The sequence below is a fragment of the Nanorana parkeri genome, unplaced genomic scaffold (genome assembly GCF_000935625.1).
Source record: "Nanorana parkeri isolate BGI_ZX_2015 unplaced genomic scaffold, ASM93562v1 scaffold21, whole genome shotgun sequence".
NCBI lineage: Eukaryota > Metazoa > Chordata > Amphibia > Anura > Dicroglossidae > Nanorana > Nanorana parkeri.
In genome coordinates this window covers 1,924,963-1,939,278 of record NW_017306289.1, presented here as the reverse complement: position 1 = coordinate 1,939,278, position 14,316 = coordinate 1,924,963, and the positions used below count along the sequence as shown (strand labels likewise).

General features: G+C 40.4%; 1 protein-coding gene across 1 annotated transcript in view; it reads left to right on the top strand.

Moving 5' to 3' along the window:
* Positions 1-13,029, top strand: part of MGAT4A (mannosyl (alpha-1,3-)-glycoprotein beta-1,4-N-acetylglucosaminyltransferase, isozyme A) — a 57,819-nt gene extending 44,790 nt beyond the window's left edge. The window contains exons 10-15 of the mRNA XM_018563022.1: positions 1,900-2,007; positions 6,102-6,295; positions 10,401-10,479; positions 12,006-12,072; positions 12,773-12,885; positions 12,972-13,029. Coding sequence (XP_018418524.1) covers positions 1,900-2,007; positions 6,102-6,295; positions 10,401-10,479; positions 12,006-12,072; positions 12,773-12,885; positions 12,972-13,001 — 591 coding nt within the window. The 3' untranslated portion in view covers positions 13,002-13,029. The remainder of the gene's footprint in view (positions 1-1,899; positions 2,008-6,101; positions 6,296-10,400; positions 10,480-12,005; positions 12,073-12,772; positions 12,886-12,971) is intronic.
* The last annotated feature ends 1,287 nt before the right edge of the window (positions 13,030-14,316 follow it).

Sequence of the window (14,316 nt, the reverse complement as noted above, 5' to 3'; positions counted from 1 at the left end):
TGAGCGAACACCGGCATGTGTTCGCTCACCTCCCGATCTACTGAGCCGACCTGTGATAGTCTCATTGTCACAGGTCGGCTAGAACTATGAGGGGAGTGAAAAGCACTCACCTCATAGTTCTCCTTTTAATGAATCATGCGTTCACTGGCTCCCCCAGAAATGCACACAATCATGAAACAGTATTGGAGGTCTATAACCAAAGCATACAAATAGAAAAAGGAAGGTCCTCATACATAGAATTGTGTATCGACCACAGAGGTTGCTTCAGACCACGTCGTTGTAAAAATAAAAATACATTTATTGACATTTTAATTACACATTGAGTATATTGCACCGCAGCCCAAAAAAACACGTTAAAATGAAGAATGTTATAACAATGTGTAATTAAATTTGTCAATAAATGTATTTTTATTTTTACAACAACGTGGTCTGAAGTAACCTCTGTGGTCGACACACAATTCTATGTGTGAAGACCTTCTTTTTCTATTTGTAAGTAACAGTTACAGGTCTTGTCCCTCCCCCAGCCGGTTACTGGACAGGCAAAGGGAAAACAATAGGCTGATGAGCTTGTCTCTTTGTCACTCTGCTCTCTCCTCCTATGAGCATGTCCCTTGTTAGCACATGAGTACTGCAGCACAACTGACCAGCTCCTTGTGCTGCGTCTCCCCATCCCAGTCTAAGTTTTGCTGCACAGAGGTTTGCAGGAGACTGATACCAAGTCAAATTCGGGTATTTACACTGCATGCATTTAAATATACATTTCACACTAAAGCTCATAAGTATCTAAAGCTGAGCACATATAAATGTAGAACAAAGTCCCTTTTTATTCTGAGTAGTTGCCATAAGTTACTGTACTTTTTACTTGTTTTGTTTAAAAAGTACATATCATAGATGAAAAAGTGCTTTCAGTTACAGGAAATGCTGTACATATTGTAAACCATTGTTCTGTTATCTGAAGATGGAAAAACAGTCATGCGAAAAGATTGCTCGTCTGCTAAATAACAATGTCATTCATCTAAGAATGATAGTTTCCTAGACAGAGGAACGTTAGACTCAGAATGGTTCATATCTAAGGGTAGCCTAAGTAAAAAATGATATTTCTAGCAAGCACTCCCCCTCCTGTCCAGTGATTACTGCATGTATGTACCATGAACATGTTTCATAGTACCCATGCGTGTAGGGTGATGTTACTTAATATGATTGTACTTATCATACAGCCTTTTTCATTGTCCCTCTTAGGCCCCGTTCACACCAGATGCATTTTGTTGCGATCCATTTTTCAACAGGGGCACTGAAAAATGTATTGGTGTGAATGGGACTAGTTCACACCGTTGCGTTCCATTGTAGCACTCTACTTTTTCTCAGCGGAACAGATCAAAAACAGATGAAATCGCAAAGGAATGGAAGTAAAAAAATAAAATGAACAAATATCCAATATTGTCCAACAATATTGTCGGATCCACCTCACTGACTAATTAACAGCAGACCTCCATCTCTAGACTTCCCGATCAATAGAGCTGACCTGTGACAGCTTCAGTTTCACAGGTCGTCTTGAATTATGGGGATGAGTGTTTTTCACTCTCCCCATAATTCTCCTTTTATTAAAATATAGATTGGCACAAAAAACGAAAGTCAACGAACCCTCTGTTGACTTGTGATTTCCTTCCAATTTTGGTGTGAACGGGCCCTAAGCTGGAGCTTCAACTACTTTCTTGTTCTGATATGTTATGCAGAATTGACAACAAAAGCTGATCTTCCCTGCGAACCATGATCTTTATGTATAAGGTGTTTTGTGTCAGAACATTGGGGGGGTTTTGTATTTGTAAATTAACTTTTAGATTTTTTTTACTTTTAAGGGGTAATTGGAGTATTTTATTTTTATGCTTTTCTCTTTTTAAGAAACATTGCGACCGGCAAAAGTCAAATCTTCGAATCCGTTTCCGGCCATCTTTGTTCCAGCATGTTGGTCTGCACTCTTCTTTAGCTGGGAAAATACAAAAACTCACAGTAAGTTATAGCAGGTTTTCATCATGCAGTGTTTCATGTATAGCTGCAGATAGAAAATGAAATTGTGTAGTTCTCACCCCCCGGAAAAAGTAATGATATTCTAAAACTGGCCATACACATCCCAAATTTTGGGTGATTTTCTGCCGCCTTGAGATGTTTCAATTTCAGAATCTAAGGAGCCAGGTGGAAAGTTGTCGGCCCAACAGTGATTTTATCCTATCAGATGCTTTCATTGTTTGGGTATTCAAACAGCTGCACAATTCCTCCATCCATGCTCTTTTACGTAGATGGGGGGGGAATCGATTTACCTGTTCAGCCAGTGGGGGTAAACAAGAAAAAACTAGTTGTGTATAGCTAGCTTTAGTGTAATCTGTGAATCTCTGCAGTCCTGAACAAACATAAAGACGCCATATTCATATGCAGTTCCGCTGCATTGTCCTGAAGATTCCTTCTCCCTTCTCTATGTATGTATTGTATTGATGGGGTGGGGATGCTCAGCACATAGATTATCTTGGGCTGTATGCACATCACCATTAAACTTCAAACAAAAAAATGTATTCTATGGGGTAAAAGCTACTATTAATATACAAAAAATGTCTGTGATAAAATAGATAGCTTTGCTGGTTTAAACTACCATTTTTGGCTAGAACTGGAGTACACCAATACAGACATATCCAATTGGAAAAGGATTCACAGATAACTTTATTATCTGTGAAAGGAACAAAATATTGACAGATTTCTGTCTCCTAATGTCTATGCCATGCTTTCAAGCTGCAGGAGCTCCATATAGTTGTGAAATAACATGGTTCCTGTAGCTTGAAAAAGAGTTCTGTACTACTTGAAAGTTGAGTTTGATCCTGTTGTTGTTCATGGGGTCCTACCGGTCAATATATGAGGTACTACACAGTGTGGCTCTACATATTGATTACTGCACAGGATGGTAACTGTAAGAAAACAGCTGGGCCTGCTTCATCTTAGATATATGAATTTGTTATAAACAGAAACTTTTACATACGTCTCCTTGATTGTCATTAAAAGCTCTTTCTTGTACAGTTTGTTTGTGGCCTTTTATCCGTGTGTAAATATCCATTTATATTTACTGATGTGAATGTGTAACTATGTAAATATGTAAATGTGCAACTATATAAAGTGCTTTGTAAATTGTCAGCGTCGTATAAATACCTTAAAGAATAATTATTTATTTTGCTTGCCAAAAAATATTTTTATTAATGTTCAAGTCAACCCCTACGGCTTCTCCCACTAGATGGACAGGAGATAACACAGTGACAGCAGCATACTACAGTATATATAGTATAGCATATTTCATAGCACCATTCGATTCAAAATACAATTTATTTTTTTTAGCTGCTGCTATATGAACAACGCAGTTGTATAGGCATGACCTACATTGCCTGTGGTTCATGCTGAATATGGCTGGAAAGGGTCTTCTTACAGAATAGCATCCACTGACTGGCCTCTTATTTGTGGGCAAGAGGGGGGTAGGGGTGATGCAGAATCTGCAGCCCGTTGACATGGGCATCTCCTTAACCATCATTCTTAGAAATACCAGCTAATAGTCATTTGATGTACAGGCAGTCCCCGGATTACGGACGTCCGACTTACGGACAATCAGTACTTACGAACCGGGGTCCACAGTTCTCTTAAATGTACTTGCAGCTGCCGGTACATTTAGGAGAACTGTGGCTGCAGCAGCCTGTCTCACTTCAAATCCCCGCTGCTCTCCGCGCCTGTGTTGGCGGAGGCAGCGGGGACACAGACCGCTGCATTCCTCTGCTGCCCCCCGTACCTCCGCTGATGTCCCGGCGTCCTCTTCCGCCAATCCGTCGGCTTCCCCAGTCTGGACGATCCTTTGCTCTCCTGGTACGGCCGTGGCTCCTCTGCCCCGCCCCCCTGCTTCCTCTTTATTGCAGGCTGGGAGCCATACCCAGCCTGCTATTGGATATTGTAAAATGCAGCTGTCAATCAGCATGGGAGGACCTGATAGAGAACTTTCTCCTTCAGGATAGAGAACTTTCTCCTTTTGCTGATTGACAGCAGGCAGTGGGCAGATGCAATAGCCAGCCTGCTATTGGCTATTGCAATTTGAAATATCCAATAGCAGGCTGGCTATTGCTCCCAGCAGTAAAATTAAATTAAAAAAAAGTTTAAAAAAATAAAATTTAAAAAACAAAAAAGTTAAATAATTAAAAAAAATTTAAAAAGTATATATAATAAAATTTAAAATAGAAAAAAACTTTTTGGTGTGTCATTTTAAATAAAAAAATGTTTTTTTATCATATTATTATCTTCTGAACAACAGGAACAGACAGCAAAACAAACATGACCCTTCCCTATGCTATCCAAAACAAAAACAAAAAATTTTTGGCTGGAGTTACACTTAAAAAATGTACCTGTTCCGACTTGCATACTAATTCAACTTAAGTACAAACCTAAAGTCCCTATGTTGTATGTAACCCGGGGACTGCCTGTATTCAAATCAGATGTATGTGTATCTGCCTGTGTATGTAAATATGGAATTATAGCCTGATCATTTTATATACTTGTAGAGTTTTATTCGTTCACCATTGCACTAGGCAGTAAATGGACACTTCTTCTGAAGACATCTGATGGTTCATTGAAACATACAAGGAGATTAATAAAAACTAAGTTTACTCATGAACATGCTAGGCTGTTTATACATAAAATTAACAAGCACAACATCCAGCTGATACTTTCCAGTATTTCTGAATGATGCTGAGCAGTTCAATCACCTATTGGCTTTTTTATCCTAAAGATACTAAAGACATGCTTTCTGCAGTTCCAGGTGGGCCCACTTTCCACAACGAATGGTCATGATTGGGTTCACTCATTGTGTTAGTGGAGGTGGTGGGGCTCATTAATTCTATTATAGAAGGTGGTGGGGTTCACTCATTTTGATAGAGGAGGAGGTGGGGTTTACTCCTGCTGTTAGAGGAGGGGGTGAGGTTTCCCTATTTATGTTTGAGGAGATGGTGGGGTTCACTCATTCTGTAGAGGAGGCTGTGGGTTTTCGCTCATGCTGTTGGAGGGTGTTGGGTTCACTCATTCTGTTAGAGGAGGTGGTGAGGTTTACTGATTCTATTAGAGGAGGTATTGGGGTTAACTCATTCTGTTGGAGGAGGTGGTAGTGTTCACTCATGTTATTAGAGGAGGTGGTGGGCGTTCACTTATGCTGTTAGAGGTGGGGTTCACTCATTCTGATAGAGGAGGTGGTGGGCATTTACTCATGCTGTTAGAGGAGGGGATGTTGTTCACTCATTCTGTTAGTATTCCATTTGTTTTAGAATGCAGTGGGAGATGCCTTATGCTGCTCAGGAGCCATAAATGCCAAGGCAATGAAGTCTAATCTGTATCTTTGGCAGTCCAAGGTTCCCACAAACGTAAAGGAATCTTTGAGTAACTCGGTATGTCAGCAGAAAGCACGTTGAAAATACTGGTTTTGCGTGGACTGACACTTTTAAGTCCAACTTCTGCCAACACATTTTGGACTCTTTTATACTTCTCAATGGCTCCAGTGGCAAAATAAACCCACCGGAAGTCCCAGTTTTCCCAGATTACTATGAAAGGCCATTACTAAAGCCAAATGAGAATAGGATCCCACACTCCATAATGTAAATAAAGAAGTAATTGGTTAATCCTTCTGCAAGTTTGTTAATCAATCACTTGAGAATAGAGTAGAGCCCTTCTAGGAGGATTCCAGAAAACAGTAGGTCAGGGTCCCTTCACGTCTCTGCCCTGGTGAAGGGACCCTGTGTGGTCCAGAAACGTTGGATTATGCGATATGTGTCACGTTTAGTCCAAATAAATTGACTTTTTTTAAAAAAAAATCATTTACAGAGTGCTAGTGATTTCTATTGTTCCTTCTAGGAGGAGGCTAGACCTAAACTACTGTGTTGATGGGTTATTGAAACCACTGGTGCCCCACTCAGGCTGTGCATGAAGTTGGCCACTAGCGAAATTACTGGAAGGCAACTGACATGTCCTCTTCCAGAGCTGCCCATCAACAATATTATTATTTATTACAAAAATGTTTTCTTTTTTTGCTTCTTTCTTAGGATAAAGATTACCTAAAACCATTGCTACATAAAATCCATGTGAATCCACCAGCTGAAGTCTCCACTTCTTTGAAAGTGTACCAAGGCCACACCCTAGAGAAGACCTACTTAGGAGAGGACTTCTTCTGGGCGATCACTCCTATTGCTGGAGACTTCATCTTATTCAAGTTTGATAAACCAGTACACATAGAAAGGTTAGTATTTATACTACATGTTATTCTAGTGAATGCAAGGGCTGGCATTACCCTGTTACCACCAGGTCAGGCACAGAAAGCATGGTCAAAGGGTATTCACTAATTGTACCTAGGGGGCATCACTTGTATACAAGTGTTGGGACTCATTCTGCGAATAAATACTTTTACTTGCTTCAACAAGTTTCAGAGCTGCTGTAAAAACAGTAGTCATGTCTGGAACTGTTTTGTAAACCCAAAAGACTGAAAACAAGATTTATGAGTCTGAATGGGATGACTACTCTTGGTCTAGATGTCATCCACTTAATTGGCAACTGATAAATTCTTTAACATACTGTGTACAAAAAGGAAAGACAAAAAGCAGCCTTGCAGAGAGCCATTTGATCATAAAAGCTTGCGAGCGGTATAACTGCAGAATAAATTTATACTATACTGCAGTGCTCTTATTATCTCACAAACAAGTGTGTGGGTATGCGTGTCTAAAAAGATTGGGCAGTGTACAATGACCCAGAATAAAGCAGTCTGTTCATTGGTGCCTGTTGTTGCTGGGCTCGTCCATAAGACCAACTTCATCTATTTTTGTAAAACATAACTTGATAGGCACATGGTAAAATTAAAAAATAACCTGTCTCTGGCATTGTCCCCCGCAGACTCGCTGCTCTGCAATCCAGCACTGGTCCTCTTCTGAGTTGAATGACAAGCAGCATCATTCAACCAACTTCCTGTGAGCCCCCGGGCATCAAGGCTTCCTGCCCCCTTGTCCATTCACAAAACATCTAATATTATCCCATGGGGGCAGATGAATGACAGGACAGCTTCTTGTTCACCCACAGAACATCTTGCATTCTGTGAATGGACAAGATGACGGTAAGAGAAAGGTGAATGGCCCGATCCTTCACAGCACCAGTCACATATGTTACCTCTAATAAAGCATATCTCATGTCCGTCTGACTGCCAGTTATTGTAAAAATCTTCCCTCCAACGGCCCAATTCTTCGCAGCTCTTAACCCCTGCAGCACTGGATGATCACCACTGTTGGTATTATCCGGCAACCATGGATGGAAGATTTTTACAGTAACTGGCAGCTTTTTGCTGTAGTTCAGCTTTAAGGAAATACTTGTCAGCATTTCTCGATTAGAGAGTTAGTCCAGCCAAACCGGCTATTTCAGTTTTGCATGTACGCTGTCAATTTTAATCCTTTACTAGCTTAATCCCTTATTAGCTTTTTATATCTCTGAGACTATGGAGGCAAAATCTTTGCATCTCATTTCTGGTGCTACCCATAAATGCAGTGTCAATTCTGGGCGGACTGATGCTGACAAAATAGGTCCCGTTCCAATACTAGTTGGACATGCACACTGCCTGTTTAGGTTACACCTCCAATCCATCATTACTCATCATACTTAGTAAGGCTATCATGATAAAACTTGGATTGCTTGGAAGACTTGCTTTTGTCTTCCTTTCTTAAATATTATTTGTCTGTTTGACAACACATACAGTATATTGTATACAAGCGCATAATATGTAACAGTGATTCTACAATCCAGGAAGATTTATTAAAGGTCCTCAGATTGGCCATGTCTAATCTATTGTTTCGTATATGCCTGTGAAAGGCAAATGTTTTGCTTGTATAAACCAAATGTTATGCAGGATTATACATTGAAGTGCATTTGTGTAGTTATTGTTCAGGGTGACACAATCTGGGCTGCTTATATAGATTAAAGAGCAAGATGGATCCCTCTATAATTTCATATGATTAAAATATGCAATTACTCCAGCAGCTGCACACATCAGAAGCAAACAAAGCACTTGCAACAAGCCAAATGTCAGTTTAATACGGAGTAGAAATAATAGCAGCTACAGTGTATTGAAGAGAAATTTAATTTGATTTAATAAAGATGGTGTGCACTGCTGTGTACATTACATATATAAGAATCTCATATTTTCTTCTTGAAAGGAAGTGCAGTGACTCCCTGTGTTGAGTCTTCACATGGCTAGTTGCTCAAGCAGCACCAGGAAGAGACCAGCTCTGACTGTATGTAACACAGGCTACTACATCTAATTTCTGTAGCCCCAGTGGCTCTTTTGGATTTGAGATATGATGGAATTTACCTTGAAAGCAGAAAGGTTGTTAATCATAACATTCAACAGCATTAACATATAGGGAGTTTATTATGGTTCTTTCTAACACTAACGTGCAAGAAATTGTATGTAGCTGCAGTAGTCCCCATCATTCACCTGGTTCTAAATTAGAAATGGAATAAATAACAGTCATTTCTTGACTTTTGTGTCTAGTTCTAAGCTAAAGAAGCTAAATCCATCAATTTAGCCACTGCTCTGAAATGATAGTATGTAGTCAGTGTGTTGGGGATGGCTGCTCCCAAAAAACCCTTCTCACGCAGGTATTTAGCCTCATGGCAGAGCCCCATTCATTTCACTGTTGCTTCTCTGCTAAAGTAGTAGGTGACAGGATTAACACATTAATGTAATATATAAGCCTGTCTGTATAGCCCGTATGACTCCCCAGTTCAGGATATGAGATGAGAGGCATGCAGAGGCAATAGCTCGTCAGGTACCCATTTGTAAGTATTTCCGGAAAGTTTTTAAGCCACATACCACCAACACAAATAGTACAGCATCCCGGTACCACAGTAATCCCAGGAGTAAGTGTAATTACAAAAACTTTTTTTTAAAAACCCCACTGTTCATTTCATTTAGTCTTAAAATCATTTCAGATGTCCAGAAATTCCCTAGAAACAGCAGAGGCCAGCAGCTTAATCATTACTTCTCGTTTCTACAGGAGTCCGATAACTGGGACAAGGCACATCTAGATGGATGCTTACTGTGATATAACTAACCCAGGGTTTGAAGATTCTTAAAGGTTTTATCAGCCATCAGAAAGAAAATTTGAACTAGTAGAACTGTAACATATTTTAGTGGCGCTGCCAGGGATTACAGAAAGCAAGGAACAGTTTGCAAGGTTGTATTTGCAAACTTACTTGATTATTTTTTTCATGAATTAAACAAATATGTGGTGTATCAATGGCAAACCTTTGCCCACAGAAGTATCTAGGTTGCCATTGTTGACCTGCTTTTGAAAATGCTTCATTATGTTCTATGTTATTCATCTGAAACATATGTGCAGTAGGTAAAACCAGAAGTCCTGATCTGCATACTTGTTCTGTATCTGCGTCCTCCGAAAGTAAGAAAGCCACTGGGTCAACTTGACAACCATAAAAAACAGCCTTGAAGCCCAGCCCTTAGTAACACATATTAGAGATGCACACAAAGGAGGTCATTGTAGCTAATAGCAGGCATTTTGTTTTATCTGCTTTTAAACATACAAATGTCTCACAGGTTCACTTTAAAGGAGAACTATGAGGTGAGTGATTTTCACACAACCTCATAGATCGAGCCGACGTGTGACAATGAAACTGTCACACGTCAGCTCAATAGATCGGGAAGTGAGCGAACACATACCGTCGCTCGCTCGCTCACTTCTCGATCCTGCAGAGAGTATTGACTGTCAGTCACGGCTCCCTGCAGGGATTCCAACCCCCCCCCATCCCACCGCCCCCCCACCCTCCCCGCTCCGATCCTCAAGCGCTGACTGGCGGAATGGACGGGGGAGGGTGCAGGTACAGGTGCAGGGCCAGCTGTCAATCATGCAGCTGGGTGGATCTCGACAGTAATGTCGGGATCTATCCTGGCTGAGGCGGTCTCAGTATACGGGAGGGTCACGGGAGGTTGCTAGTATATGCCCTCCCGTGACCCTTAGGAGAACTATGGGGAAAAACACTTACCCCATAGTTCTGTAAGTTACCAACCAGCACCACCCACCTTCACTGGTAAAACACAACGTTACCTTTTATTGGTTGTCACTGCATAGCCTTGTCTAGCAACTCAAATTGTTTTATGGTAAAGACTTGCATATACTAATAGTTTACTAAAGATACTAGAAAATATGCATTAGTGTAGTTTGTATAAGTAGATTTCTGCTACATGTAAACACAAAACTGCTACATTTATTTCAAAATCTGCACAGGTTGCATTTATCTACTTTCCGTGTTGTCATATTGTTTCTTTTTTTATTTTTATTTTATTGTAGGTATCTTTTTCGGAGTGGCAATCCTGAACACCCTGGAGACTTGTTAATGAACACAACAGTGGAAGTGCTACCTTACCAGGTCCGATGAGTATTGAAGTACAGTTGGCTGTTGACATTAGATGTTGTCCACGTGTTGTACATGTTTTTTGTGTGCATGTTTTCCATCAAGTGTTTATGCCTATATACTCAGCAGACATTCAGGTCTCTCTTTTTTTTGGGGGGGGGGCAGTAGCTGTCCATCCACTAGAATGATACGTTACGGGTAGCTGCTCCCTGCTGTAGCAGTCCAGATCATTGATCCATCTTGGAAGCATTGGCTGTAGGTCCTATGTTGCCTACGAGGTACCTTTTAAGGTGGACTTGGAGTTAAAGATTGACTTAAGCTCTGCTGCTGCTATCTTAAAAAAGAAGTGCCTCTGCTCACCCTATGGCAGCCAACCCGTTCCTCTACTGCGCACAAAGCTCTATGTGGTTTAAGATTTAGTGGCCATGGGACGTACAGTAAAGGAGGCCTTCCCTAGCAAAAGGGTAAAATTTCAAGAATCTGGCTTTTTTTTTTTTTTTAAAGGGAGCAGTAGATTCATTTTTTATTTTAGGTCTACTTTAATGGCTCATTTACATGCGTGTAGAAGGCCTTTGCTCATGTGCCCTGGAGTCACAGGTGTTCCGTGCAGCCACAGTCAGCAGCCACAGTCAGCAGCCTGTTAAAAAAAAAAAAAAAATCAATGACAGACAGACATACACAGCATCTGTGTGGATCTTCCCAAACATCAGAGTGTATAAATCCATAGCGAGACAAATGCACTACCCTGGAAGCAGTCTCTCTGTGTCCATTATCATGTATCTGGACACAGAATGAATATAGGGACAGAGTCAGTCATTTGTTCCTGTATTCAGACTGTCTGCATCCAGGGTCATTCATTGGTTCCTGTATTCAGGCTGTCTGTCCGTCCAGTGTTGTTTCTCTGTTTATGTATTCGGTCTGTCTGCTTCCAGGGTCATTCATCTGTCCCGGTATTCAGTCTGTTTGCATCCAGTTTCATTCATCTGTCACTGTATTCAGTCTGTCTATGTCCAGTGTCATTCATCTGTTCCTGTATTCAGTCTGTCTATGTCCAGTGTCGTTCATCTGCCCTTGTATGCAGTCTGTCTATGTCCAGTGTCGTTCATCTGCCCTTGTATGCAGTCTGTCTATGTCCTGTGTCGTTCATCTGCCCTTGTATGCAGTCTGTCTATGTCCTGTGTCGTTCATCTGCCCTTGTATGCAGTCTGCCTATAACCAGAGTCATTCATTTGTCTGCATTCAGAGCAGTGCATTCATCCCTCTATACATGAATACCATGGGGTGTGCGGGAAGCTCCATTCAGGCGCTGCATATGTCAACCTGTCATTGATTTTTTTTTTTTTTGTCAGGCTGCGGACTGTGGCTGCAGGGAACACCTGTAACTCCCAGGCCCCTAAACAAGGGCCTCCTGCATGCTGTATGGTGTTCTGCGCCTATGTGAATGACCCCTAAGTCTTGAGAATGGGGATCTCATTAACTGATTGGTAATGTCATATGTGTCAAGTTGTTTATGCTTATATGTTGCTTATGTTTGTTTTTAGAAGGAAATTTTGGATTTAAGAAAGAATGCCAAAGACAAGCTTCTGTCTGATGGATTCATCAGAATAGGTGAGTTTTTGTGAAGCACTGCAGCATGCACTAATCATATTTCAATTGTTTACAATAATATAAAATGCATTGCTGCAATCCACATCTATATAATATAATTTTAAACTGCATGTGGCCATCACTGTTCAGCATACAGTAGTGATGGATAAAAGCCTTCTAGCTACAATGTCTCAATTTTGGATGTGGCTGAAAGTATCGAAGGTATAAAATAGAGCATGTCGCAAAATAGCAGCACAGTTTTCACAAGTACAGTACAACATGGAAATGGTAGTCAAGAAAAACTTGGGTTGGGAAACCACTGACCAGCTGCAGGAAATGCAAGCTTCACGTGCAACTGGATGGACGCATCATTTAATGCAGTAGTTTTAGGTGGAGTGGTGAAAAGTTAGAACCCCTGATGAATGTTATTGCTGTTTGTGTCCCCTCTAGGGAGGACAAATTCTGAGTTGTCACCAGAACAGGAACAGAGGGGACACATGTTCCCATGACAACTACCTCAGAAGGCATTTGACGTCACTTTGAGAGATTTCCTCTCATTTCCTTTTAGAACTGCAGAACAGGTAGTGAAGGGAAATGGGACAAAAAAGGGGCAGAGGTTTTAAACCATTAACTACTACCTTTTGAAATACTTTATTATATGGTAGAAATATATTTCCTAATGTTTTGCATAAATGTCAAGACACATTTTGTATCACTGTAGGTAAATTTGAAGATGGAGTTGCTGAAGGACCAGTAGATGCCAGTATAAACCCAATTGCAGCATTTCGACTTTCAGTGCTACAGAATTCAGCTGTGTGGATCATTGTCAATGAGGTCAGTGTCAAGGTAAAGCTTAACACCTACTATCATGTTCCTTCTATTTGCTTGTGTTTGATTGCGCTTCTCTCTGTTTCTACTAGATCCATATAAAGAAGATACAGGGAGACTGATATTTGTGTCAGAAGAGGAACTTGTTCAGAGAAGTGTCATGGGTGGCCTCCCACCCCTTCATCATCACTGCCCGATAGAGACACTTGCATGCACCTTAATTCCATTCTCGTTGTGTGTTTGTTTTCAACTCTACCTCTGTGGAACCTGCTGTAGCTGAAAGATTGTATCTATCCATTTTGTGTAAAAAAAAAAAAATTCCACTTAACACATTACCTACAAGAAGCAGCTGTAATGTTCACCATTAAATCACAGTGCAATATGTAAATGTACATTCCATCGGTACACTGTAGGCCTTGTTTATCAATGTGTCTAAAGGATGGACAAAGTCCATGTTGTTCATGGCAATCAATTTGATTCTCCTTTTATTCCCTCAGTGTGGTATGAGAGAATAAATGGATAAATCGGATTGATTACTGTGGACAACTTTGACAAAGGAGTCTTGGTATATGTGTGATACAAAGCTAGTGTGCTCACATAAGCAGCAGTCTTGTCCACTCATGCAATGTCACTGGTGTGGGTGGGGAGGGCCTTCTCTCTGACACGGTGAATCACAAGGTAATCTGGAGACCTTCAGCTGTAGCATGACTACAGTTCCAGCATGCTTTGCCAGCCAAAGGCCACAGCTGACAGGCCACAGGTCGCCTTAACCTGCAATACACCCTCATGGCATTACGGCAGGTGTAGTATACTATAAATAATGACTGAATGAATTAGCAAGATGGGCTATAGACATATCACAGCTCAAACATCGAAGATGCGTTATGTGTGGGATGTAATAAACAAAAGTCTATTTTTTGTTTTACTAATTTGTATTTTGTAAATAATCAGGGAAATAAATAAAGTTATATAAATATATACACACAGCCAGCTAATATATTTAAGAATTAAGAGAACATATTTGTGTGCTGTAAAATGTTTTAATTAATTATAGATTTCTTATGTATTCTGTCATATCTGTTTGTATATATGATGCAAGTATTGATTGGGGGAAAAAACATGTTATTTACTGTCATCTTTTTAACACCCACTGATGCTATTCATTTTATTACGTGTGGTTTTATTTTAAGAAACGCAAATGAATGATCCTTCATAATCCTAATGGTAAATGGACCCCAATTGCTTTCTAGCAGATTTAGATCAAAATTGCCTTTTACATTTTTATCCCAAGTCATTGTCTTGTCACAGAACCAGAAATGCAAGTAAACCATTAACTCAATTTAAAAGTGTTTGGGAAATTATTGTAATAGTGACTTAAATAATCATTCTTCTTCTAAGAGAAGGGGGGGGGGGGGGGGGGGGAGAAAGGACAGTGTT